Genomic DNA, 23,577 nt, shown 5'->3' on the forward strand with positions numbered 1-23,577 from the left:
TATCCTATGGAAGAGCTAACTGAGATGTACTTTTGCTTCCGTGTCCCGAGATTAGGGTGGTTACAATTGATCACATTCATTCATTCTCCAACCACTTCATCCAATTTAGGGTCACCGGGATAGGCTCTGGCTCCCCAGCAAGCAACAGGCACAAGGTGGGGTACATCCTAGACGGACGCCAGTCCGTGACCGAGCAGAGACGCACATTCACACCTGTCTGGGGACTGTGGGGAGGAATTCGGGGAGGAACCATTATTACAAGTATGCAGTTATTTATGTTGTGACGGCTGTCTTTCTAATCATTTCTGAAATGCCAGGTGGATTATTGCTGTTCCCTGCGTTTAGTGGTGCACAAGTGTTCAGTGAATGTGTGGAATGTGGGGTATTATTCTCCATTGCAATTCACAACAAATGGATTACTGCGATTTTCTTTATATTTAATATGCATAATAAAAATACAGTACTTTTCATTTTTCTGCAGTGTTCATCAGATTGTACAGAAATAATGACAAAAGCCAGATGGTGTTCAAGGATTTTCACTAGATGGGTTCTAGCAAATTGGCTGACGGCCATCAAGGAGCTTGTTTACCAAGGCCTTAAAAACATAAACATCACATCATTCAGAAAGAAGTTATAGAAAAAAATGAATTTATGTGATGGAATATTCACATTTAAGTTGTGATTAAGATTGTATATAGTGAGCTCCCCACTTTATTTTAATATCATTCAGTCTGGCTAACACTGGGACATGGAAAATCTGTAATCATGCCATGCTCCCACAGTCCTAGTTTTACTTGGTTCAAATATTGCTTGACTTGTGAGCACATGAAATAATACAGGAGTGTTCATAGTTTTTAATTGTCTTTGAGAGCAGGATAAGGAACTGTGATTACTGGCAGTGACTGAAATCATCTCCTTATCACTCTTGATCGCACTACAAAGTACTATTATATTTGAAGTTATTAGCTTGTAGAAAAACCTCGATGTGCAGAAACTGGAAGCTTTTTTGTTTCCAGATCCTTTTTGACGTTACTGCTGGTTAATCGTTGCTAGGAATTCATTTTAAGATCTTTTGTCCCAAAGATGTTAAGTAAGGTTCTCTTCAATATATAACTATATTGGAAACTTCAAAATAAACAAAAAGGGAGAGATGTCCAGTTTCCATCTTCAAAAGGACTCTGGGGGCCCTGTCATGCGACATCTGCTACATGGCCCTCTTCAGTGGAACAGCCTTCTGCGTGTGGTCATTAGATTCTTTTATCTGTTGGAAATAAACACGTTTGATGTTCTTACAACACGCCTTGATAACTAAGGTGGTGCAGGACCTGGACTTGACTAAAATGAACATCCAAGTAGGCAGCTGCGACAGCATGAGTGAGCTGCAAAGGAACAAGTGAAGGTTTTACTTGTTCGGGTGAGCTCACATCCGAAGAAGGCTCCACAGCTGAAACGTTGTTTCTTTTCTTCTCTTTCCGATATGGAATAAACCTTTACTTGTTCCTTTAAAATGAACATTAATTATTTTCTAAAGGTTCAGTGCTAATGACTGCCCAGCTCTCACCTGATTAGATATTGAAGGCACTCTACGCGGGAAGGTTCAGCTCGGAGAGGATGTCGGACAGGTCTTGAGTGAAGAGCTGAATCTGCCATTGGGAATCAGAATGCAGAAGATTCAACATTTTGTGTCTGAGCCTTTTTCCTCAAAGCAACTCTCAGAGGTTGCAATTAGATATTACAAATACAAATTGATATAATTGCTAGCTGCGCCAGTCTCGGTAAGGTATTTTGACCAGCGGTAATTGTATTCCGAAGTAGGATTTGAATCTTTGGCATTATAGTAAGAGTCTTAACCAGTACTCCACGCTACTGCCTTATTCATGAAGCCAGGCCGCGTTTAAAACAGCACTGACCCTGTCCAGCTGTCCCTCTGGGTCTTCTATGGACACGTCTGAGTCTTGTTGGGTGTGCTTGTTGACCATCTGGAATAGGTTGAGGATCACCACCTTGATCTGGCCCAAAAGCAGGGTCTTCTTGGCTGCTGTGGCTTGGATGTGGTTCCACTTTGACTCCTACACACCAAGAGATTAAAGACCCACATAAGTTTCCTATGGACAAACTACGCTCGACACCAAATTAATTAAAAATTAATTAGGCTGAGAGCCTTTTGGAAAAGAGGATAGAGTAGTATGATTACTATTAAAATGTGTACACATCACCAGTTTCACTTTTTACTTATGGTAAGGAAGTATGCTTTTATTTAGAAATGTAAAACCAATCTCAACCTTTGAACAATGACAGTCTATTGGTATGATACAACATTTGCAAAGCATCACAGCGTCTCCCGATGTGATTTTAATTTAAAAACAAGCTTAAATGGCCTGCATGGAAGGCATCTCTTGTTTGCTCATGAAGAAAGCTGTGCTCTTTAGACTTTCTGAGGCCAGCCGTACAGACAACTTCAATAAATCAAAGTTTATCAAATGCACAATACAGCATGCAGCAGTAACTGCTGGCAATGAAATGTCTCTAACATTTAAATATCAACTTCGAGTTGCTACCTACACAGGTACTGATGGATATATTGGGACTGTACTTGATAAATGAGTTACACTGGTACAGTAAATAATGGTCTCCAACAGAGCTCCGACTCTGTTTTGCCTCTTTGCATGATTGAAGAGGTGCAAATGGGTTTGTTGTTATAAAGTATTCTTGAAAAACTGGGAATCGCCAGATGTTTAAAACCTTGGTTTCGACACCTGTATTGCTTGGGAGAGAATGAGGCATGTAGTCTTGCTCCTCCAGCACACACGCCTGCAGGGCTAGTGGCGTCCTGTCACTCCGGAGCGCAGGCTTAACGGAGCAGCTCGGCCTCTGGCTGACATCACTGCAGGCTTGCAGGAGCACAGTACGTCACAGGAGTCAGGATTCGCTGGGAAACTGGGAACCCTTTCAAACAGCTCCAGTCTTACCTGGCAGTGCCGTGGCGGTTTCTTATTTTTTAGAGCTTTTCTGGGGAGCCCACTGTGAACCCCCCTGCTCTGCTGCAGCTCGGGCGGTCTCGGCCAGAGTCCCGTACCCACTTGAGCGCCAGCGCGCGCGCCTGGTCGAGCTGCGTCTGCAGCGCGGCCAGCTGGTTGTTGTGCTGCAGGATGAGGTCGCTGCGCTCCTTCACGAAGCGGCGCAGACGCTGCTTTTCCTCCTCCAGGCGGCCCTGGCCCTCGCTCTCCCGCTGCAGGAGCTGCTCCCGCGTGGACAGCATGGTGTCGAAGCGGCCGATCAGCTCGCGGATCTCCTGGAACTGCAGCGGCCACAGCTCTTCAGCTTGCATGCTTCCCCACAACTACTGGGGACTGATCCCCACACCCATAGCTCTGGCTGGAGTTGGTACAGAATGCATTGTTATGCTTTATATAAGCTGTTCACTGTTGTACATGTGGTCCATCCATCCATTCATATTATAACCTCTTCATCCGATTCCGGCTCAAAGAGCCTGTACTGGCAAGCAACGGGTGCAAGGCGCCCTGGACAGATACGCTAGGCCATCTTAGGACACACACTTGCCCCAGGGCCAGTCTTCCCGAAAGCCAGTTAATCCACCAGCATCTTTGGACTGTGGTAGGAAACCCGGGTGAACACGGGGAGAGAGCAGCAGGGGAACTGGGCCCAGCAAGGCCGTGCCGCTCGTACACGATACACTCCTCTGTAATTGAAGTGTTTGGACAAAAACTCAGTTTGCAGCCCTTACATCCACTACATCAGGGGTGACCAGCCCCGCTCCTGGGGAGACACATACTTGAAAGTAGTGGTAATTTCACCTCTCAAGTAAAACAGCTGAGTGATTAATTAGTAAATGAGTAAATGTGGATTAGTGGATTAAAGAACAAAAGATGAAAACATGCACGTTAATCCAGTAACTGATTTTTACAAAAATGATATGATATCTTGATTGATGTATATTAATATTAATTCCTTGTTTTTCCATATTCCATGAAGTCAAACACCCGGGCTGACCTTCTCAGACTTGTCGGTGGCGCTGACCAGGTACGCCCAGTAGATGGCGTTCTCCTTCACTTTCCCCTCTAGCCGCTCCCTCCAGGCCTGAAGGGCGGCGATCTCCTGAGACAGCTGCTTGATTTCGCGGTCCTTCTGTCGCGCCATGTTCCTCTCGGCCCGCGCTTTCCTCACCGCTCGGCTCTGCTTGGAGTCGTTCTCCTGAGGCCCACACACACACAGTTAACAAGTTCCATTTATTGGCAAAACCGTCTCGAAGTCGAGGTTAAAAGAGATGTCTTCACAAGCCTGCTTGTTTACCATGTCACAGGGCTGCTTCGTTCAGAATCGCAGAACATGTCGCTGCGCACACCTGGGGGTTTGTCTATTTTGTGGCGTAAATTGGAGGTTTCACAAGTTACTGTTTACGTTTTACTTCCACTGTGGTTTGAAATGCTCTCATCATTGCCGATTTTTTCTAACCCCCGAAATATAAAACTAGGGCTGCGGTTCCCCTGGAAGACTTGGCTTCAGATCAGACTGCGGTTCAGCTGAAGGATCAGGGTCAGGGGGCTCCTCAGTCCTGCTGTTTACAGTGGGGGTCCCTATAATGATTTGAAAAGGGGTCTGTCTTAAAGGGCTGAGAGCCTGTAATTTATTTATCATCTGCTATTTATAAATCACTATTTTAAGCCACAATGCCCAAAACAGGTTATATCTGTATATATTAACCAGAGCTCCTCAGAGTGTATCGGGGTCTGTGTGTAGGTGGCTATGAGAACTGGCTGGTGTGGATCCAGCGCGAGCTCTAACCCCTCGGGCTCACTTTCAGGAACTTGTCGAACTTGAGGAGGGCTTCCTTCAGCATCTCCTCCTTCTGCCCGAGCTCCTCCCTGCGCTGCTGCAGCCTCTCCAGCCTCATCTGGAAGTCCTGTGGGCAGAAGGCTGGCTGTGGTCAGCGGCCCGCAGACAGCGCCCAGCTCCCCCCCGCCTCCCGAGCCACAGGACAGCTGACATTTCACACACCTAACAGCAGGCTGAAGTCTGGTTACTGGAAGCATTTCTTTTCATCCATCTGTTTTCATCAATGCTTTTGGAATTTCATCAACAGTTATATAGTGCTGCACAACATACACAAATATGAACTAGACTACTCTCGTCTATTTATTTGTGGATAATTGCTGCTGGGTAAGTGTTGCTCTCTGGTTTCTCATTTGCAGATGTGGTCGTTTCGTTGTGCCAAGATTTTAAGAAATAATTTAACTCAGGCTTTTAACTGGGCAGATCCAGGCCCCTTCTGATGACGTATCTCCATGCTCCGCGGAGCCACGCACCGGCGCACCTCTTTCCGCGTGGCCAGGGTCTGCTCCACTTCCGCCACCTCCCTCCTCTGCTGCAGCAGGCGCGTGGCGGTGGTCAGCTGGTCGTCCTCGCGGGGCGGCATCTTCCTGCACACAGGCACGAGAACCCGGGAGCAATTCCACCGGAATTCGCCATTTAGATTGAGACCCCAGTGAACCAGTGTTTTTATAATACAAGGAAAAGATTGCAGCTAATTACAGTGTGCTGCAGGCTATTTGTGTTTACTGTCAGGAAAACGAAGTTTATTTTGGTGTTTGTGGGGCCAGCAGGGGGTGCTCACCCTGTGGTCCATGTGGGTCCTAATGCCCCAGTATAGTGACGGGGACACTATACTGTAAACAGGCGTAAAACCGAGGTCCTGACTCTCTGTGGTCATTAAAAATCCCAGGGCGTTTCTCGAAAAGAGTAGGGGTGTAACCCCGGCATCCTGGCCAAATTTCCCCATCGGCTGTTATCAATCATGGCCTCCTAACAATCCCCCTCTGTGAATTGGCTTCATCACTCTGCTCTCCTCCCCACTGAGAGCTGGTGTGTGGTGAGTGTTCTGGCGCACTATGGCTGCCGTCGCATCATCCAGGTGGGGCTGCACACTGGTGGTGGTGGAGGGGATCCCCATTACCTGTAAAGCGCTTTGAGTGGAGTGTCCAGAAAAGCGCTATATAAGTGTAAGCAATTATTATTATTATTGTTATTATTTTGGTTACAAGAACGGCATATACAATAGAAAACGTTTGAGCGTTTCTCGCCAGCGGTTCAAACGTTTTGAAAAGGTTAGAGGAAAAGAACACACGTGAAAACTTTCAACACCGTGTCTTGTTTCATTTCTAAAGGTCTACAGCTGCATGGGTCTGTAACCAGACAACTTGCACGCTCAGAAAGGTGAAACAGTGTAGTGCTGGTAGTTACTCACACAAGCAGTTTGTCTTCATAGACTGTTCGGAAATAGTCTTCCAAGTTTAAAGTCATTTTTATCGGTCGGAGCTTCTTCTCCTTCGTCTGGAAATCAACGCACTAGGTGCTCGTTTCAGTCCTTGATTACAATCGCTCCGGCTGTGCAGATCCACAGTCGGGACGCTGTTGTCGTTCCTATGGTAACAAGCAGGCACCAGCCAGTCTTCCGGCCCTTTCAAAGAACTGATTTTGTGTTTAGACACATTCCGATGTCTACTCACGTACGCCCTCCAATGGTAGGTATTGGTATAGCTACTCACGGTGTCGTGAAAAGAGATGTTTGACGTTTGCAGTGAGATGGGCTGACCAATCGGCGGTATCTAGGGGTTACCCGGATTCGGCTTTTATTTGATCTATGAAGTTCATCCTGCTAAGTAATAATGATGCCTTACAATAGCTCTTTTCTGGGCACTCCACTCAAGCACTTCACAGGCATGGACAGAAAACTCCTGTCCTCTGTAAATCACACTAACTGAACATTGAATAAAGAGCACGCTTTAAAGTTCATGCAATAAGGCGGATTGTTTTTACAGGTTATCAGGGATTTATTGCTTTGGTGTGGTCCAGTTTTTAATATTAGATTCACCGATTCAAAGGAGCCTTCGCTTGCATAGTGCTGTAGCTGAAGAAGTCACTCCCCAACTCTCTAGCTAGGAAAATAGTTCAGCATGCTCCAGAGGTTGCCATAGAGCTGGCAGTGTAGTGTTTTGACATGGATTGGCGTGGTGTCCCCTGGCCAAGCTACATTACATGCACATTTCACCAGACTTCACTGGAAGTGACGTCCATTGTTTGGGCACCGACATGGAGATACTGTATCTTCCTTTCAGAAAACAAATATGGGGAAAAACAAACTCATACGCCGAATTCAATCGTGGGGTTCAGGCATTCGACCATATCATTTGGCCAGCTTGTAAATTTATTTAACCGTCTGTGTTCGTGTGACTTTTGAAGACATCACGTCTGTCTGGAAAGCCAAGAGTTAGAGTGGTTACACTCGGACAGCAAGCAGGATGGGCGTTCCCTATTACGTCGTTGACAGGTGCTATTGTCATGGCAATGCCCATTAAAGGGGTGGAGGGAAGCCGAAGAGCACGCTTTCTGTCCAATCAGGATTCCAGATGTCTGCGCGTCGATTCAGAGTGACGGATATTTTGGCCAAACATTGTACGAATTTCGCGGTCCAACCAATCCGCGGGCCGGTGGGCGGACCCGGAAGCGGCCGCAGCAGTGTCGCTCAGCTGTCTAGCTGTAACGAGGGTCTGTTACAGCCAGGTAGCCAAGAGGACGGACAGAGGCCGTGAACAGGTAGGATGCCTCTCTCGATGTAGGCGGTGGTCTAGTGGGGTTCTCCTCTGCGGATTTTGATTAACAGGCGGGTGTCAGCAGTGAAGAAGAGGGCAGCTTCCGTTCACAGTGCAGCGAGCCGGGCTTTTCTTTTCTGGGACGGGAAACACTGAGGTCAGTTCCTCGACTGGAAGGGAAAGTAAAAGCTCAGACACGAAACTTGTCCCAAGCGATCGCCCCTTTGTCCTCTTCTGGATGACTTTTGAAATTCTTTTTATTAAAAGAAGTAACATTCGTCCCAGGTTTTCCCGACTCGGGCGACAGGTTGTTTCAGGTAATACGAACGCTACAGTTATGGAGCCTTTGCACTGTAAAGTGAGACCATTTGACCGGAAACATCTTGCCATGAACACCGATCCTTCCTGCTACCGGCTCTCCAGCCTCGTAACCTGCGGGTGACCAATGGTTTAACTGCTGTATGCTTAGTATTCGGGTGACTGCATTTAACAAGTGAAAGTGATTATATTTTTCTGAGATGTGTGTTTTAAATCCAACTGAATAACATACTGTATAATGACCACTGATTTTAATGTTGGTTCAACCTTTAAATTCCGGGCTGTGAATTCCTCCTTTATTGTACTGATTGGTGTGAATATGTGTGTGTCATGTACGTGACTGGGATGTACTGTAGACTGCAGTTTCAGTTCAGCAGAAATGAGACTCGAAGGAGTGTAGTCATGTGGACTTATTCATAGCATAGATTATAGTCTTGGGCGTTTTCTGTAACTAGATGCAGTATATGAGATACAGTCACCGACCTGTTCAATATGTCCTTCTGATTAATTTATTCACTGATCAATATCCTACAAGGGGTCTGCCTCACGATGTAACAGACTGTAGCAGCTAGTACACACAGGCTTCATACACGTAGTTAAGAATGGTAAATTACCAATGTTTTGAATAAACAGCAATAAAAACAAAAATACTTTAGGTGCTAATTGAATTTAGGTGCTAAGCTGCTATCACAGCAATATTTTTCATTAAAACATACAGAAAATAATTCAAGCATCAGGCACATGTCCTTGTTAGGCTATTAATTATAAGTTCTATTCCTTTAAAAGGTGTGCAGTTTCTTAAACTGAAAGCTTCTGGCAAAGTATTGAAACTCTTTAACGGAGGAAATAGGATCCATCTTACTTTCAGTTTTGAAGTTTGTTGAATTTCTTATCTAGTGAGAATTTACTGACCCCTGTCTGACATTGTCTTACAACACGCCAGCATCATTACTATTCTAACGTGTTGAGATGCCCATGAAAATAGTGGCAGCAGTTGTGTTGGGGAAGTAGCATTGCTCAACTTTATTGTGGGAAATTCAGGGGGAATTCTTCCCTCTGTCATGGCTTGTGACTGATATAACCATGTTGAACTGGAGGAAGCCGGTGAGCTGTGTAGAACAGATGAATCCAGTCAAGCAAGTTGGGGTCATCAGATGGGACAGTGCAGTGGAACAGAGCAGAGGTGGAAGGGGCCTCCTGTGGGGTTTGTGAGTGCAGTTTACCTGGAGTTTCAGACCAGATTCTCCTAGGAAAGGCCAGGAGTCCTGGGCTGGGCTGAACTGTTCTGAACTGCTCAGAGGACTGTGCTCGGGCTGGTGCTTCAGTCGCTTTCACTCACTTCTCTGCTAATTCTTGTGTGGCTGTGTTAATGTGGTTTTAAATCTTTTCTTTTTTGCAGAGGGTATTGAAGACGAAAGGATGGCAGAGGAAAACACACAACTATGTGCCAACTGGTAAATATCCCAAAGTCCTGGTCAGATCAGATTATACAACCAAGATACGGTTTTGCAGCAGAGCTGAGTGCGTTACTTGATTACTAGTATGACCTTTCTAAGAAGACTGTGTTTGCTCATGGAGCTTGTTTTTGTAATTCATCTCAAGATCTAATGCAGAAATTGTGCTGGTCTTCCTTTTTAAAACAATGCATATTGTGGATCTTCTCTGTCTGCGTTATAACATTTTCACTACCAGACACACACGCCTTGATGCAGCCTGTTAGTGCTGTGAAAAATCTCATTTTATTGACAGAATCAAGCTTTTGTGAAATGAAATGTGACTGTTGTTAAATTACCTTTATTAGTTATTGTTGTCAGTCCTCTTGAATGTATCATGTAATGGTCCAGTGTAGTGTGCATTCATACAGTACCTGAGTGAATGCAAGTTTCCTATCAATAGGATTTACCTCCATCTTGAAGGACTGTTGAAGGAGATTCTTTTTGCAGATTATTTGGCCTACAAATAAAAACTCTGATTGTGTTCTATACTGTCAGTAGAATATGACCGGGCTCTGTGTGTGAGTTCAGATGGTTATGTTGTGTGCTTGGCTGAGGAGGCAGTGGGGAGGCGCTGGCATCAGTGAGGTTGTTATTGAACGCCTCTAAGTCAGCCCCCCTAAAAGGTTGTTTGTTTTCTCAAATGCACTTTAGCTCTTTGGTCTCTTTTGGGATGTTGCTCATGTTACACACATTGTAGATCACAAGACAGGAGGACATTTTTTGTTTTGGATATTTCATAGGGCTTTTTTAAACTGATGTTTTGTGTTGAATGTGTTTGGTCTCTGCTGGTGTCTTTTTGATGGGCGCCCACAGACAGATCACAGATAGATTCTGTGTGTGTGGTCCTTTGACTCCAGTGTGATCTGGCTCCTGCAACAAAGCGTTAGTCTCAGAGTCTCTATTCCCATATTTACATTCCCTCTGAAAACCAGCTTTAAAGAAATCCACAAGAACATTCAGGCATCTCCCAAGGTGGCTCGTGAATGAGTCATGATATTTACAGTAGTTGTTTGTGATAGTCTCAATAAGACCTTTACATCTATGCATGTGTAGGATGATCACACCATATGAACCGGCTATGAGGGTAACAGTAGAGCTCTCCAGTCCAGGAATGGAGTCTTCTGGGTCTGTTCTACTTCAGCAATAAAGTCAAATCTCATCAAACTCATTCAGTGGTTATTTTAAATAATGTTTCCCTCTTTTGGAAGCATTTCTGTCTTTCATGGGGAGAGGGAAGTTGGATTTGGATATAAGATTTTTTAGTGTAGCTATTTTCTTAATTTGCACAATTTTACTTATTTTTTTTATTTGGTTCTCCCTGTTCTTCCTTGAATTTGGAGCTGGGACTTGCCAGCTCACCCTCTGTCCTCAGACGTCAGGGGTTGCTGGTGACAACTTAAAAAAAGTACAATTCTAAATCAGTCTGTGCATTCAATGGGCATTACTGAGGCATTCTGTGACTGGTTGTGTCTGTCAAAAGGAGTCGGATGTAGTTGATGTATAGGGCTGTACACAGAATGGGTAAGTGGCTTGCTGTGTCAGCTTGAGGAGCAACCCTTAGGTGAGAAAACACACGCTTGTCTGGGTTTTCCCCTCCCCCTGCAGCAAGCGCGACATCCCAGCGGGGAACTTCACCATGCACGAGATGCACTGCAGGCGGAACATCGCGCTGTGTGAGCACTGCCAGGAGCCTGTTCCCCGCTCCGAGCTGGAGGAACACCGGCAGCAGGAGCACACCCAGGTGAGGCTGGGGAGCGCCTGTCCAGGGCCACTGTCCGTCACAGGGCAGCGAGCCTCTCAGCCGTCCTGCAGCACGGCAAACCCTGGGACCTGCTGGGCCTCTGGGTTCCAGTGACGTCAGGGCTCACAACCCGTCAGGGGACAAGTGACTCTGCAGGCTGGCGTGTCACAGGCGCATCTCTGCCATGTGTGGCACAGAGCTTGTACCCAGTCTCAGAGCAATTCAGGACTGTAAACTGAGTGGGCATGTAAACATACATTGAAATTCAAGTTTTGTCATGAAAGTCTATAGATGGCTTTTGGGGCACTGAAGTAGCTCATGTTGAAGTTCCCAAAATCAGTAGGTTTTGCAGGTGGAAGAAGTGGCCTGTTCCCAGTTCGAGTCTTGACTCACTGTGTATTACCCCTAGCAAGTCATTGTTTCTCCTCGTGCTCTGTCTTCCCGATGAATCTTAATACTGAGGGCCTCAACCGACTGGCTCGGAGCTAGTAGCAGGTTTCAGTTAGATAATTCAGTTCGGCTGGGGTGAAAACCAGCAGGTGTGTGGTCCCCCAGGGCCAGCCTGGGTGACCCTCTGCTAAATGTTTTGTGAATTGTAAAATAAGTCATTCATAGGTTACATCCATTAAAGCAGGATATATATATATAAAGAAATGTCAATATTAACATTATGATTGTGTATATACCTTTTCATACAAGTAGCAGATTTTCAACAGTTTCACTTAATGATCAATCATCAGAAGTGAGTTCTATAGGACTGGCATTAGAACAGAAGATGTTGCTTGTATGATTGGCCACAGCTGTGAATTATTTGCTTATGGATTACTCGTGTCTTCCAGGTGCAATGCAAATGTGGCTTGAAGGTGGAGAAAGGCCAGATGGAAACACACCAGGTATGTAAGAATGTCATTGATACCACTTGCCTACAGTGAGCTGTTTCTGTTGCCTCTGCAGATTCACCAGTAAATCAGTAGAAACAATAAGGCGACAAGTTGGATAAACACCACTTGAGAAAGATGAATGAAAGAGGAGATAAAGTAACAGTTTCCCTATGTTGGCAGTTCACACAGGAAGAGTTAGAGATCATTATGGAAATATTTAAATTTTGTAAGGGGTATTCAAGTGAGTTATTGTGAATGAAAAAATATACACCAGTGCAAATTAAAATACAGTCATGCCCCTCTCAGCAGACTGTTTGCTGTGGTTGGTTTTAATCAGTTATCATGCTTTCAACTAATTTTATCCACATGTGCAGCTGAAGCATTTTTTGGTGCAGAAATATTATGTGTGGAAAAGATGTGACCAAATGAGAAACATTTGGTGCTATTGTACACTATGGTAAATAATTATACAGATACTAAATATATGTATTCAGAAAATATGCAACACATACGTTGGATTGGCATTAGCAAGCTGTTAATTAAGACGGTTACATTTATATCTATGTCTCATGTCTCCCAACCTTGTACACTGACAAAAGAGTGTGAATTTTGCTTTAAAAAAATTGTATCTTGAATAATGTTGGCTAACAGGTTTTTGCCTTTATAATATCAGTTCCTCTAATTGGCAGTTTTGTGATATGGCCTAAAATATACAAGTAAAGGGGAAAAAGCTAATCAAGCCAGAACTTCTAAATTTAATGTGCATTAAGCTGATCATCGTGTTGCAGAGTAATAATCCTGAGTGTAGTGGAGGGAGTTCGGACACGGTGATGTCATCGCCCTCCCTGCGCGCAGCAGGGACCTCACCTGCCTGGGCTGGGGGGGTCTCCTTTAGCTCACTCGGCTGGTTCCCTGTTGTGTTACGCCGGAGACGCGGGTTGGCGCTCAGGTGTTGCGGGACGAACCGGCGGGGTGGAGCGGCGACGTCACGAGCAGCAGTGGGTTACACTGGAAGAGCTTCAGTGCATTGTGGGAGTTACTCTCGGGACACCTGGAGTTGGCCCACAGGCTGGGGAACAGTGCAGTAGACCAAAGGATGCAGAAAGAAGATTCTCGTGTTTTGTAGCAGGTGACAAACAGTGCTGGAGATAAAAGCCTTCGGGTAGTTCATGCAGTGTGTAAGTCCAGTTTGGACTGGACTTGATTTGTGTTCGAGAGGGTCGTTGGTACAAGCCTAACAGCCCGCGCCTCCCCTGAACACAGAAGCTGGCCTGCAGTCTGCGGCTGACGGGCTGCCGGTACTGCGAGCTGGAGGTGGCCTTCAGCCGCCTGGCGGAGCACGAGGGCTACTGTGGGGCGCGCACTGAGCCCTGCCCCCAGTGCCACCGCAACGTGATGGTGAGGGAGCTGGCGGCACACCCTGCGGTTTGTGGAGCCCAGCCGCCCGAGGAGAGGAACAACAACAGGGCCGGGCCGGGCCCGGCGCGGCGCCAGCCGGAGGCCTGGTTCGAGACGAACGCCGTCAGGAATGTGCTGAGTGGTCACAGGCTCCCGGACAGCAGCTCGCCCCTGGGCCTGGGCATTCCCCGGACACTGGAGGCACGGGTCCAGAACAGCACCAGGGCGGCGCTGAGACGCAACATGGCGCTGCGGAACAGGGACCAGAACCAGAGTGAGTCGCTGAACACGCACACACTCCGGGGGGCCAGCCACACCCTTCCTTACAGAGCCCACTGTCCTCACTCTTCTTCGGATCTTTCCAGAAGCAGCCTTTTCAGCCCTGGGGTTAGAAGGGGTTTGTATTTGCCCAATACACCAATAATTACACCGGTTAAATCATTTCATGGTGGTTGGAGATTAATTCAGGAATCATTATGTTCCTAAGCATCCCCCCAAATAAAATACTGAAGTCTCTTATCTGAAGATGGTTATTTTAGCCAAGAATATGCATGAGGAAATGAAAATTATGATTAGAAATGATCATTTTGTTGCATTTTGTTTGAAATTGATCAGATTCTCATACTCTTTATATTATAAGTGGGGGAAAAATTGCAAATGAGTGCTTGTGAGTGGGAGTTAGGGCCCCTAGTTAGACCTGTAATCACTGTGAAAAGTAATTCACCGGCTGGTGTAGCTAAGACCACTGGCTCCCTGATGCACACAGTGGGGCCCAGAAGTATTGTGAGGAACGTTGCACACTGACTGAGTAAAATTGACTTAGACTCCACTTGAAGGAGTCATGATGAGTACCTTTACACACAGGCAACAACAGGAATACAGCAAAGTTTAACTGTTACTCTGCTACTTTTCTAGCTGCTAAGGTTGAGAATCTGGCACGCAACACAGGCTGGCAAGGAGCGGAGACCCCAGGAGACGAGAGCTCGGAGCTCGACTACATGCTGGCCCTCAGTCTGCAGAGTGACCACAGCCATGACACCTGGGTGGACAGCTGGGTGCACAGCTGGGAGGGCAATGGGAACAGGACGGCTGAGGCTACTGAAGTTCTCACAGACAGCCTGTCCACCCTGATCCAGCCCTTCATCTCGGAGCCTATTGTCGGGCCTGACAACAACACGCTGGATAGAAGGAGTGAGATTTCTCCGCTGTTCCGTCAGATCTTTCCTTCCTTATCGTTCGTATCCCAATGGTTTTCTTGATGTCTGTGAGCTCTTGTTTTCCTACCCGGTCTACTGTACAGTAATATAGTAACAAAACGCAGTAACAGTGCACCAGGCAGTTCTTTAAGTGGGAGCTTGGTGAATGGGTTCCCCACACAACCGAGTATGACAGGGACTGCAGTGCTGGGATTTGGGGACTTGGCAGTGACCTCAGTTTGTTGATAGTAGTGTTTCTAGTGCTGTTGGTGACACACATCAGCCCTCCGTTGAATGGTAACTAAGCTTTTAGCACTTGCTGCTGCTTCGTGCTGCTAGTGCAGAGCTACCTTCTTTTGGATTATGGCTGAACACATCTAAGACAGAATGGAGAATGTCCAAATCGGAGTGCTCATGGCTCATGTCCTCTCTCTCCTTCCCCGGCAGCTGACTCCATGCTGCCCTGCGAGTTCTGCGAGGAGCTCTTCCCAGAGGAAGACCTCATTCTTCACCAGGTGAGGGGCCTTCCTCTTTCCTCCCAGCTCTCACTCTCGTCCTTCTGTTGTTCCTTTGTCTCCTCTTCACTGTCCCTCACGTGTGAACGCTCTGTCCAAGATGGTGTCTGTGGAGAGAGACCTTGTTCGTGCTTCCACTGTCAGCAAAATTATAAACAACACTGGGATGAGCTGCTCTTTAAAATAGCTTGCATTTTTCCTTGTTTGACCTTTCACTTAGTATTCAGTGACTTAAATTTTCTACTACTACAAGTGTAACAAAACATCAAGCACAAGCGAGGCACACACAAGCATGCTTGTTTTTTCTCTCATAAGTTGGCCTTGTGGATCACTAAGACTGCAGTACAGGCAGTGTTCAGGAAAGACACAGGAGTAAAGGCAATTTACTTAAAAAAATCTAATTAAATAAAAGCTCTTTTAAAATTTAAATTACAGCTCACGTATACTGTACTTTTACATTTGAAACAGCTTAATGGTGTTAAACAAAAGATGTCTCAAATATTAACTAAATCTTTAAAAGCTCAAAAGCTGTATTGTGGAATTTTGTAATGTAACAAATTCCAAACTACTGACGGGAGTAAGGAAAGGTTATTCCGGAGCATGATTCCAGCAGGAATGTTTGGAAATCAGACTTGCTGCTGATGAAAGGAATAGATTTTTACACTGAGAACAAGATAAAGAGCAGGTAGCTGGGTACGAATTGTTTACTACTGGAGCTGTTTCAAACGTTTTACTTTCTATTGTGATGGAAAGTGTGCAGGTGGTGAATGTCAGGCTGCTGGAAGTGTTCAGCCTCACAGACGGGCCCCTGCACAGACACCCTCAGAGGGAGGGCAGGGGACATGCAACTTTGAATAGGTTGTTGGGACGTGAATATAAAAAAAAATGACAGGCATGCTACTGACATAGCGTTCACAATGGGTGATCCCTGCTTTTCTATAGTGAATAGTTTACAGCGGACATAAACCTTCTTTTGTTTACATTTTTGTGTGTCCACAAGATATTCTGAAGCATACCCTATTTTCAGTAATGTAAACACAAGCATAGCCTTTCTTTGCGAACCTCTTTAGACCTTTATGTCCCAGTTGATTATTAAAAGGACAGTCAGGCGATTTGCCCCCATGGTGACTCCAGTTATCAACAGCCCCATGACTCACTTCACAGACAAATGTCATTTTTTTGTCTTAGTGTTGGCAAGCTATGGAGCACATTGTTGCACATTATAAACTTGGTTGATAATCGTCCTATAAAAACAAAATGCTAGGTATTTCAGCCCCACCTTGTTATATCTTGGGTCCCTGGAATTATTTGCTGGGTTACGTCCCTGAATCCAGCCCTGGTAATTTAGTTGTGTCTGTGTGTTCGCTGAGTTTTCTGTGAATTGTTACTTTAAAACACTCTTGATCAGAATAAGAAAAAATGCTATTTATTAATGTAGTCACACAGTGATTGTATTTGATTGTAACTAATTCAACAGGAAACAGTCCTAATTCCCAATGTGTGGTTAATTCTAAGAGACCGCAGGACAGTGAGGTTTGTGGTTGACAAGTCAGGTGTTCTCCACCTGTGTTTGCAGACTGGCTGCAGTCCCGCCAGCGCCCTGGCCTCCTTCAGCAAGCAAGGCGGGTCCCAGCAGGAGGGCCCCAGGCCACTCGATGGGGCCCCCAGCAACAGCACTTCTCTCTGGCCCCGGTTGGACTCTGTCTTCATCCCCTGCGAGTTCTGCGGAGTGACTCTGGAGGAGGATGTCGTCTTTCACCACCAGGTGTGTCTCCCTCCACTTGTTCCTGGAGCTCGGACTGTGCGGGTGAGCTGCAGCTGCAGCCGAATATTCTCACGGACACCGGCCTGCCACAGCTGCTGGAAACACACGATACAGCAAACTGCAAAGACACGTCACGGGGAACTATAAGTGGATTCAAATATATTTAAGAGAGGAGGGAGTTTCAGTCGTGGCGAGGGAAGAGTGAATTGACATATTTTAATTGCCATTTCCTCGCAGTGTTGTCTTTACTGACTGCTATGATGCTCCGTAGGTCATAATGCAAAAACTGTAAGTGCAGATTGCTTAATTTGTAAGAAAGTGATTGTGCAAAAAAATGACCCAGTAAGGTAATAAATTGACCTACACTGTAGCAATTTTTCATTTACACATCTGAAACCCTTGAAAGTTCAGTTTCTTGGGCAAGAGCGTCCAGCTGATTTCCCTTGAAAGAACAGTCTGACGGTTTATATACAAGAGTCAAGATGTAATGCGTTTGTAACTTTAGGATAAATGTGACCTCCGACCCAGAGCTGCCTGCTCCGTGGAAAGGCCTTCTCTGCAGAAAGCACTTCCTACCAAAGAGGATAATCTAGACAGATGCTCTTCAGAGCTACTGAGGAGACGATTTGGGCCCCAAGGTGAGAGAACCGCTGTAGTGGGTCTGTTTGTACATCTCTGTGATGCCCCTGTTTTGTTTTTATCTGTGTATTTGTTTGCCACAATCGCATTATGGCCAGTCCAGCACTCAGACCACTGTGGGCACTGGGGCTGGACCAGGGGTGGGCACTGTGGGCACTGGGGCTGGACCAGGGGTGGGCACTGTGGACACTGGGGCTGGACCAGGGGTGGGCACTGTGGGCACTGGGCTCTGGGGCTGGACGAGGGGTGGACACTGTGGGCACTGGGCTCTGGGGCTGGACCAGGGGTGGACACTGTGGACACTCGAGCTGGACCTGGGTGGACACTGTGGGCTCTGAAGCCAGTCTGGAGCTGTTCCACTGGGACTGGAACATGGGTGGACACTGTGGACACTGGGGCTGAACCAGGGGTGGACACTGTGGGCACTGGGGCTGAACCAGGGGTGGGCACTGTGGGCACTGGGGCTGGACCAGGGGTGGGCACTGTGGGCACTGGGCTCTGGGGCTGGACGAGGGGTGGACACTGTGGGCACTGGGCTCTGGGGCTGGACCAGGGGTGGACACTGTGGACACTCGAGCTGGACCTGGGTGGACACTGTGGGCTCTGAAGCCAGTCTGAAGCTGTTCCACTGGGACTGGAACATGGGTGGACACTGTGGACACTGGGGCTGAACCAGGGGTGGACACTGTGGGCCAGCCTGGCACAGATGGTGAATCACCTGAGCCACTGCAGAGGAATCCTTGAATTTAACGCAGTGGAAGGTGATTTATGTTCTGGAAGATGCTCCTACTTTCTCCTCACTTCTCCTGGGCATAGTGTGGGTTTGCAGGAGTGAGACGAGCTGAATAGCTTTGTCTGGTGTAAGGAAATAATTGCTCTTTCTAAATTAAAAAAAAAGAATATTCTGTCTTATGCTTACCTGCCGTGTTTGACAGCCGACCCGGTTTCGGAGACCCAGAAGTGGGCGGCAGAGGCGGCCGTGGGGAGAGGGGTACAGGACGTGGCACCGCTGAGCTCCAGGGGGCACTGGAGGCCTGACCTGAAGAGCAGCCTGCCCCCTGCAGGCAGGGCTGTCCACTGCGCTGGCCAGGTCAGAAGGGCTGGAGGCCGTGCAGACTCTCGCCCCCCTGAGGAGCACGCCAGCCCCACAGCACTGCCAGGGTAACCTCGCTCCCAGTCTAACACCGGCTTGATTCACAAGAGGGTTTTCGCTTATTAATAGCTGTTGAGTCAGAAATGAGGGAGCCTCCCTGTACCTGATTGCTGTGCTAAAGTCAGGCCTAGTAAGTGAACTAGATGTACTGGGCACAGAAACTACATCCTGAACCCAGGAGTATTGTGAAATTGGCAGTTTCTGAAGAAGTACAAATGGATTTGCTGGGGGAAACGTGTCACTCTTTAAAAGTTTCCTAATTGAAGACTTTCCACCTGTAAAATGAGCTGCCTATGTGGGCGGTTGGGGGCAGAGTGCTGCTTTACTTCATTCAGAGCAGGAGAGCAAGCAGGGCCGCGCAATCATTGACATCACTGTGGACATGCATAGTCTGTGTATTACAGTTTCACCCTATACTTCCTGTTAGTCTCTATAATGACATTCCTGTACCCAGTCCTTGCTTTGTTGGCTAACACCAGACTGTCTCTGCTCTGCTTCACTGTAGAGGAAGATTAGATGGGCGGACGAACACAAGGAACACGGCGACACCCAAGGTACTGTACCTGTCTGAGTGAGGAGCTTGAGTGCCACTCATGGAGAGGGATTAGAATCTGCTCTTCGGTCTGTGCTTACTCTATGGCTGGAAATGAGCTGGTGCTGTGGATGTGAGTTTACAAAGACCTCTGTAAAAGAGACTAAGGACTGAGGTAGACTCCCATGTCCAAAGATAAGCCAAGTATAATCAACTGTATTTTATGATTTAATGCATTTAAAGCATGATTTTACTATGGTTTGCTTTGGCAAGTACAAGGGCTTTATTGTGATTAAACCTACTGCAGTTTAGTGACTCTCAGTAAGAGCATGGATACTAGAAAATGTGGAGTAACAGGGGCTTTAAATAAATTAAATAACAAAAAGTCTCACGATGAGGAAACCAGATTAACCAGGTAGGGTGTCTTCTCATCGGTCCCATTTGTCTTCTTGCCATTTGGCATTTGTCTCATGACCAATTGTCTAATTCTTTTTGACGTGAGCTCTGCACAGCGCCATGCCTTAGCAGGGGATTTCAGCTGGTGGCCCCCTGTCCACACAAACGGAATAGTGCTGTTTGCACCAGCAGCTGTGAAACGGATACTGTGGTCCTTGAAATATCTGGTGTCCTTATATACTGAAACTCCTTCGTAATATAGGCTAAGGTAATTAGGGAACTGGATTACAAGTAAAGGCAGAAGTACTGAACAGCTCCTTTGAAAAGTATTAACCTGTGATAAATGTTTAAAAATGCAGACTCTCGCCCCTGAAACGCGCAGTGTGGAGAAGGGAGAGGAGTGAAAGTGTTCCCCAGAGGACGACAGCTCTGAAACTCAGGAGGCTTCTCATCAACTATGCAGCACCTATTATACTGTATCTGGATTGTGTGAATAACTGATGTCCTTTCTTATAGCAGTGGGCTCAGCGTCTCTGAACATTGCAATTGCAATTGCAATGCAATACATTTACAATCTGTGGCTTTACAGACTTTTATATCATTTGAGTTTAGCTTCAATGAGTGAGACCTGAGAGGTAGTTTTATATAACAGTATAACTTGTATGTTATTTTTATTATTCTAGATTACACAAATCAACTGACCATTAAAATATATCTGGGAAAAAAATGTAATCTTGCCTTGTTCTCTTTATGGCATCATAAATATGGCTTAAAGTGTTCTCTGTGGCTGCCCCTCAGATGCCACAGAGAATGGACCATACACAGCAGTCTCGATGTTTAGTGTGCACAGTTCATACATTCTAACCTACAGAAACCTATGCAGTTCGGAAAAGGGCAGAACTTGTTCTATTTTGATTGCATTAAATGTTGCAACTCTTCATTGCATTAAAGCAAGATACAAACACACACATTAGGAATATAAGACTTGAAACTGCTTAAAAGTGTCCAGCTGATCAGAACTACTTTGTGCCACGATAGGTGGGTTAAGTGGCAGCACTGGGTAACTTGTATCAAGCTATTGCTCTTTTAGATAGGCCATTATACTTTGTTGGTATTTTATTGCACCAAACAACTGCAAGTTGTGATTCTCCACCAGGGGTCACAGTCCTTCCAGTAACACAGTTCAGGCTGCTACCATTATTCTTGTTCAGACCTGAAGCTGCTGAAGAGGGACCCTCTGCTCCTGGAGTATCACTGTCAGTCTGTTTTAGTCCAGCCAAGCAGTAAGTTACTGTGGCTAGCTGTTTCAAGACCTTTCTGATCTGTTTTCTGCTGAATATGTTTCGCCTGTGTACAGGGTTAACTCTCATCCAGAATCCTTTCTGATGTGGTAGCTCGGTGAGCCATGGTAACTGGGTTCAGCAGGAATGAAAAGCAGAAGAAACAGGGGAACTTTAAAACCTGAGGATTGAGGCTGAGGATTCTCTCTCTGGTCTTCTCTAGGCTGTTACCGAACTGATAAAACCTTTTCTTATTAGTTCTGTCAGAGGGAATACAAATTACAGAGAACAGTTATTTACCAAAGCAAACTGAACTACCACTACTAAGCCAATCAGGAGTATATAAAGACCATAGACCTTGCTGTCTACAGATCTGGGGAGCACAGCAAGGTTAGGAATAGTTATGTGTTACTCCTGTGAGCAGTGTTCTAGCCCTCTTCAATCCAGACTAGAATTTCCAAAACCAATATCCCAATGTGCTGACAGGCCACTGCTGTAGGAAGTGTCATTAAAAACCTTTGGCTTTATCCATAAGATTGGGAGTATTAACCCAGTATCCCAAAAGCCGTACAAATCTGTCAGAAAAAAACACGTCTAATCAATACAGTGCGAGCCGAGTAGAATAATTCACCTTAGTGTGTGGTAGTGTCCTACTGTCTGCAAGAATCGACTTTTAGACATTAAATACTTTTGAGATTCTGGGTCCAGAGTTGTTCCTAAGGTATTTGGAGGTCTATTTCTCCCCAGTGATAAAAACAGTTGGAAATGGTTATAAAAATCTTGTCGGACGCCCCGGGACAGAGCAGCAACATTCACACACGCTCAGGTCGCTAGTCTGTGCGCCTCATCCTCTATCAATCTCCCTATCGGAGCACCCAATCATCCAGCCAATCCCGGCTGTTTAATACTGCTTTCGCTAGGGGATCGGAGCCCTGACATTGTGAGGTTTTTTCAGGAAGTACTTTGTCTCTGCTCTGAACGTGTCAACTCGAAGGCATGATAACTTGCAGATAAACCTGAAACCAGTACCCGAGTCCTGAAACCTGGAAACCGGAAAGCTTCTCTGTCTGAGGTCTGTGGTGAATCACCCTCAGCCGCCTGCTTTCAGTTGCTCCTTTTCTCCTCCCCATCATGACCGTCATCACTCTTGTCCTGGTCCTGCACCCCGGGTTTCCCCGCCGCCTGCCGAGAATCACCCCTCGGCCTCATCAAGCCGCGGCCCGACAGCTAATCAAAGTTTCCGATGAAGGCGTATGTGGGCTGGGAAGGCTGACTTGAATTGCTCTTTTCAGGTTTTAGGCAGCAGCGGCCGTATCTGTGCGTATTGTGATCCGTGTGAAACAATCTCACATTGAGACAATGAGGTGAGATGGATCTCCAGAACTGAGGTGGTGTGTTTGAGCCCATTCTTTTCACAAAAAAAAACCAGGAAATGTCTGGATGCCATTCCTTTCACGGTTGCCTCATGGCACAGACAAAATAACTGCAGCAGACAGCTGACTCATACAGCGGTGCTGGAATATGGATCAGAATGAAAACCTGTTGAAGCCACTCCTACCAGACCTACCTAACACTTATAAACCAGTTAACAGGAACAAACTATACTTTTTCTCTAGTCACTGTTCAACTAGGCTTTGGATAATCGTGAATGTGTTTCAGTAACTGAACTTTGAGTTGAATTACTTGTTTTCCAAACACGGAAACAAAATCACCTGTTCTTCCGCCAGCGACTACATTTCCCTGAGGCCTTTGCTATCGCAGGCGACGCCCACGCATTCAATCGGACCAATGGGCTTCTGGGTTTTCCAATAAGGGGCGGGATCTCCCTGGAATGCTGTCTGTTCATTGGGCGTCGGCCCCCCGGCGGGGCGGGGCAGCGGGGGACTTGTGGGAGAAGACGGGAGGATTTGAAGCTCGCGCTCAGTGCAGGGTTGTTGCAGAAACCGATCCGACACCGCGGCGCCGGTTATGTTCCGGTAGACGCGTCCAGACTCCGCCGTTTCCTTACTGCCGGTATGCTCTGATGAGAATATGGGCCTGCTGCTAAAGCCTCGCTGCTGAGAGCTCTCTTCGAGAGGAATACGAGCTCGGACCTGTGCAGGCAGGTGGAGTTACACAGCGTGCCCCCAGCGGTGCTGCTTGTGGGAAGGGGAGCACAGCACCTCCGGTCCCGGTCCTTGAGTTTCTCCGCAGCAGCGCTGCCGGGCGAGCTGTGGCTGCGGACACTGTCCGGCGGCTCGGACTGCAGCGGGTCCCCGAGGCTGTGTCGCCAGAGCACGGTGCACCTTGTCTCCCCCACTCGGGAGTCCTGATCCGCCCTTCTAGCAGCCTGGGCGAGCAGCCGGACACTCTCCGGGGGCAGGCGCTGGGTGCGGGGACAGACCCCGGGTTTGGAGCCCGAAACGCCGCCGAGAGAAGCGAGAGGCTGGGCTCATCCCAGCTGCGGGATCTTCACGCGTGGTGTCCGACACCGCGATACACGCAAACCACAGGGGCCAGAGCGCCCACGGCGGAACCCGCGGTCCTTGTGATCACCCCGCAGGAGGAAGACTGTGCTGTCACCGGCCCATAGCAGCCATGTCAGAAGGACGGTTCTCCGCGCTGGACGAGCCCTCTCTCAAGAAGCTGGTGAGTTTATATCCCGCCCAGCTGCCCCGCCG

At 47.0% G+C, this 23,577-nt stretch overlaps 3 protein-coding genes across 10 annotated transcripts in view; 2 read left to right on the forward strand and 1 right to left on the reverse strand.

Moving 5' to 3' along the window:
• Positions 1-1,561: 1,561 nt before the first annotated feature.
• cfap73 (cilia and flagella associated protein 73) lies at positions 1,562-6,477 on the reverse strand. 2 transcript variants are annotated; one of them, XM_069182013.1, is made up of 7 exons: positions 6,263-6,477; positions 5,333-5,438; positions 4,817-4,921; positions 4,012-4,212; positions 3,077-3,298; positions 1,911-2,069; positions 1,562-1,643 (listed from the first exon to the last, which is right to left on the reverse strand). In XM_069182013.1, the coding sequence occupies exons 1-7, from the start codon at positions 6,316-6,318 to the stop codon at positions 1,584-1,586; spliced, it is 909 nt and encodes a 302-aa protein (XP_069038114.1). In that variant the 5' UTR covers positions 6,319-6,477; the 3' UTR covers positions 1,562-1,583. The 2 variants fall into 2 exon arrangements, with proteins under 2 accessions (XP_069038114.1, XP_069038115.1); XM_069182014.1 differs by lacking the exons at positions 5,333-5,438; positions 6,263-6,477 and adding an exon at positions 5,017-5,302.
• A 1,027-nt stretch (positions 6,478-7,504) lies between these two features.
• Positions 7,505-20,369, forward strand: trafd1 (TRAF-type zinc finger domain containing 1). 3 transcript variants are annotated; one of them, XM_015366097.2, is made up of 12 exons: positions 7,505-7,611; positions 9,325-9,379; positions 11,027-11,162; positions 12,002-12,055; positions 13,307-13,715; positions 14,357-14,632; positions 15,085-15,152; positions 16,729-16,917; positions 17,423-17,555; positions 18,492-18,717; positions 19,215-19,263; positions 19,997-20,369. In XM_015366097.2, the coding sequence occupies exons 2-12, from the start codon at positions 9,345-9,347 to the stop codon at positions 20,039-20,041; spliced, it is 1,620 nt and encodes a 539-aa protein (XP_015221583.2). In that variant the 5' UTR covers positions 7,505-7,611; positions 9,325-9,344; the 3' UTR covers positions 20,042-20,369. The 3 variants fall into 3 exon arrangements, with proteins under 3 accessions (XP_015221583.2, XP_015221584.2, XP_015221582.2); XM_015366098.2 differs by lacking the exon at positions 7,505-7,611 and adding an exon at positions 7,626-7,764; XM_015366096.2 differs by lacking the exon at positions 7,505-7,611 and adding an exon at positions 7,809-7,924.
• A 2,448-nt stretch (positions 20,370-22,817) lies between these two features.
• The window catches only part of smtnb (smoothelin b), an 83,931-nt gene continuing 83,171 nt past the window's right edge, over positions 22,818-23,577 (forward strand). For 4 of the 5 annotated variants that reach the window (XM_069182008.1, XM_069182011.1, XM_069182009.1 and 1 more), the window contains exon 1: positions 22,818-23,545. In XM_069182008.1, the coding sequence (XP_069038109.1) occupies positions 23,495-23,545 (51 nt within the window). In that variant the 5' untranslated portion in view covers positions 22,818-23,494. The remainder of the gene's footprint in view (positions 23,546-23,577) is intronic. The other variant, XM_069182012.1, reaches the window with a different exon arrangement.

This window comes from Lepisosteus oculatus, chromosome 22 (genome assembly GCF_040954835.1).
Source record: "Lepisosteus oculatus isolate fLepOcu1 chromosome 22, fLepOcu1.hap2, whole genome shotgun sequence".
Classification (NCBI taxonomy): domain Eukaryota; kingdom Metazoa; phylum Chordata; class Actinopteri; order Semionotiformes; family Lepisosteidae; genus Lepisosteus; species Lepisosteus oculatus.

Excerpts from the sequence above, each read along its gene's own strand:
- cfap73 (XM_069182013.1), bottom strand. The coding sequence starts at position 6,318 with ATGACTTTAAACTTGGAAGACTATTTCCGAACAGTCTATGAAGACAAA. Across the intron at positions 4,213-4,816 it reads AGTTCGACAAGTTCCTGAAA|GAGAACGACTCCAAGCAGAG; the intron begins GTGAGCCCGAGG and ends TGTGGGCCTCAG. Across the intron at positions 1,644-1,910 it reads CAGAGGGACAGCTGGACAGG|ATTCAGCTCTTCACTCAAGA; the intron begins GTCAGTGCTGTT and ends TCCCAATGGCAG.
- trafd1 (XM_015366096.2), top strand. The coding sequence starts at position 7,846 with ATGACTTTTGAAATTCTTTTTATTAAAAGAAGTAACATTCGTCCCAGG. Across the intron at positions 12,056-13,306 it reads GCCAGATGGAAACACACCAG|AAGCTGGCCTGCAGTCTGCG; the intron begins GTATGTAAGAAT and ends CCCTGAACACAG. Across the intron at positions 14,633-15,084 it reads CAACACGCTGGATAGAAGGA|CTGACTCCATGCTGCCCTGC; the intron begins GTGAGATTTCTC and ends CTTCCCCGGCAG.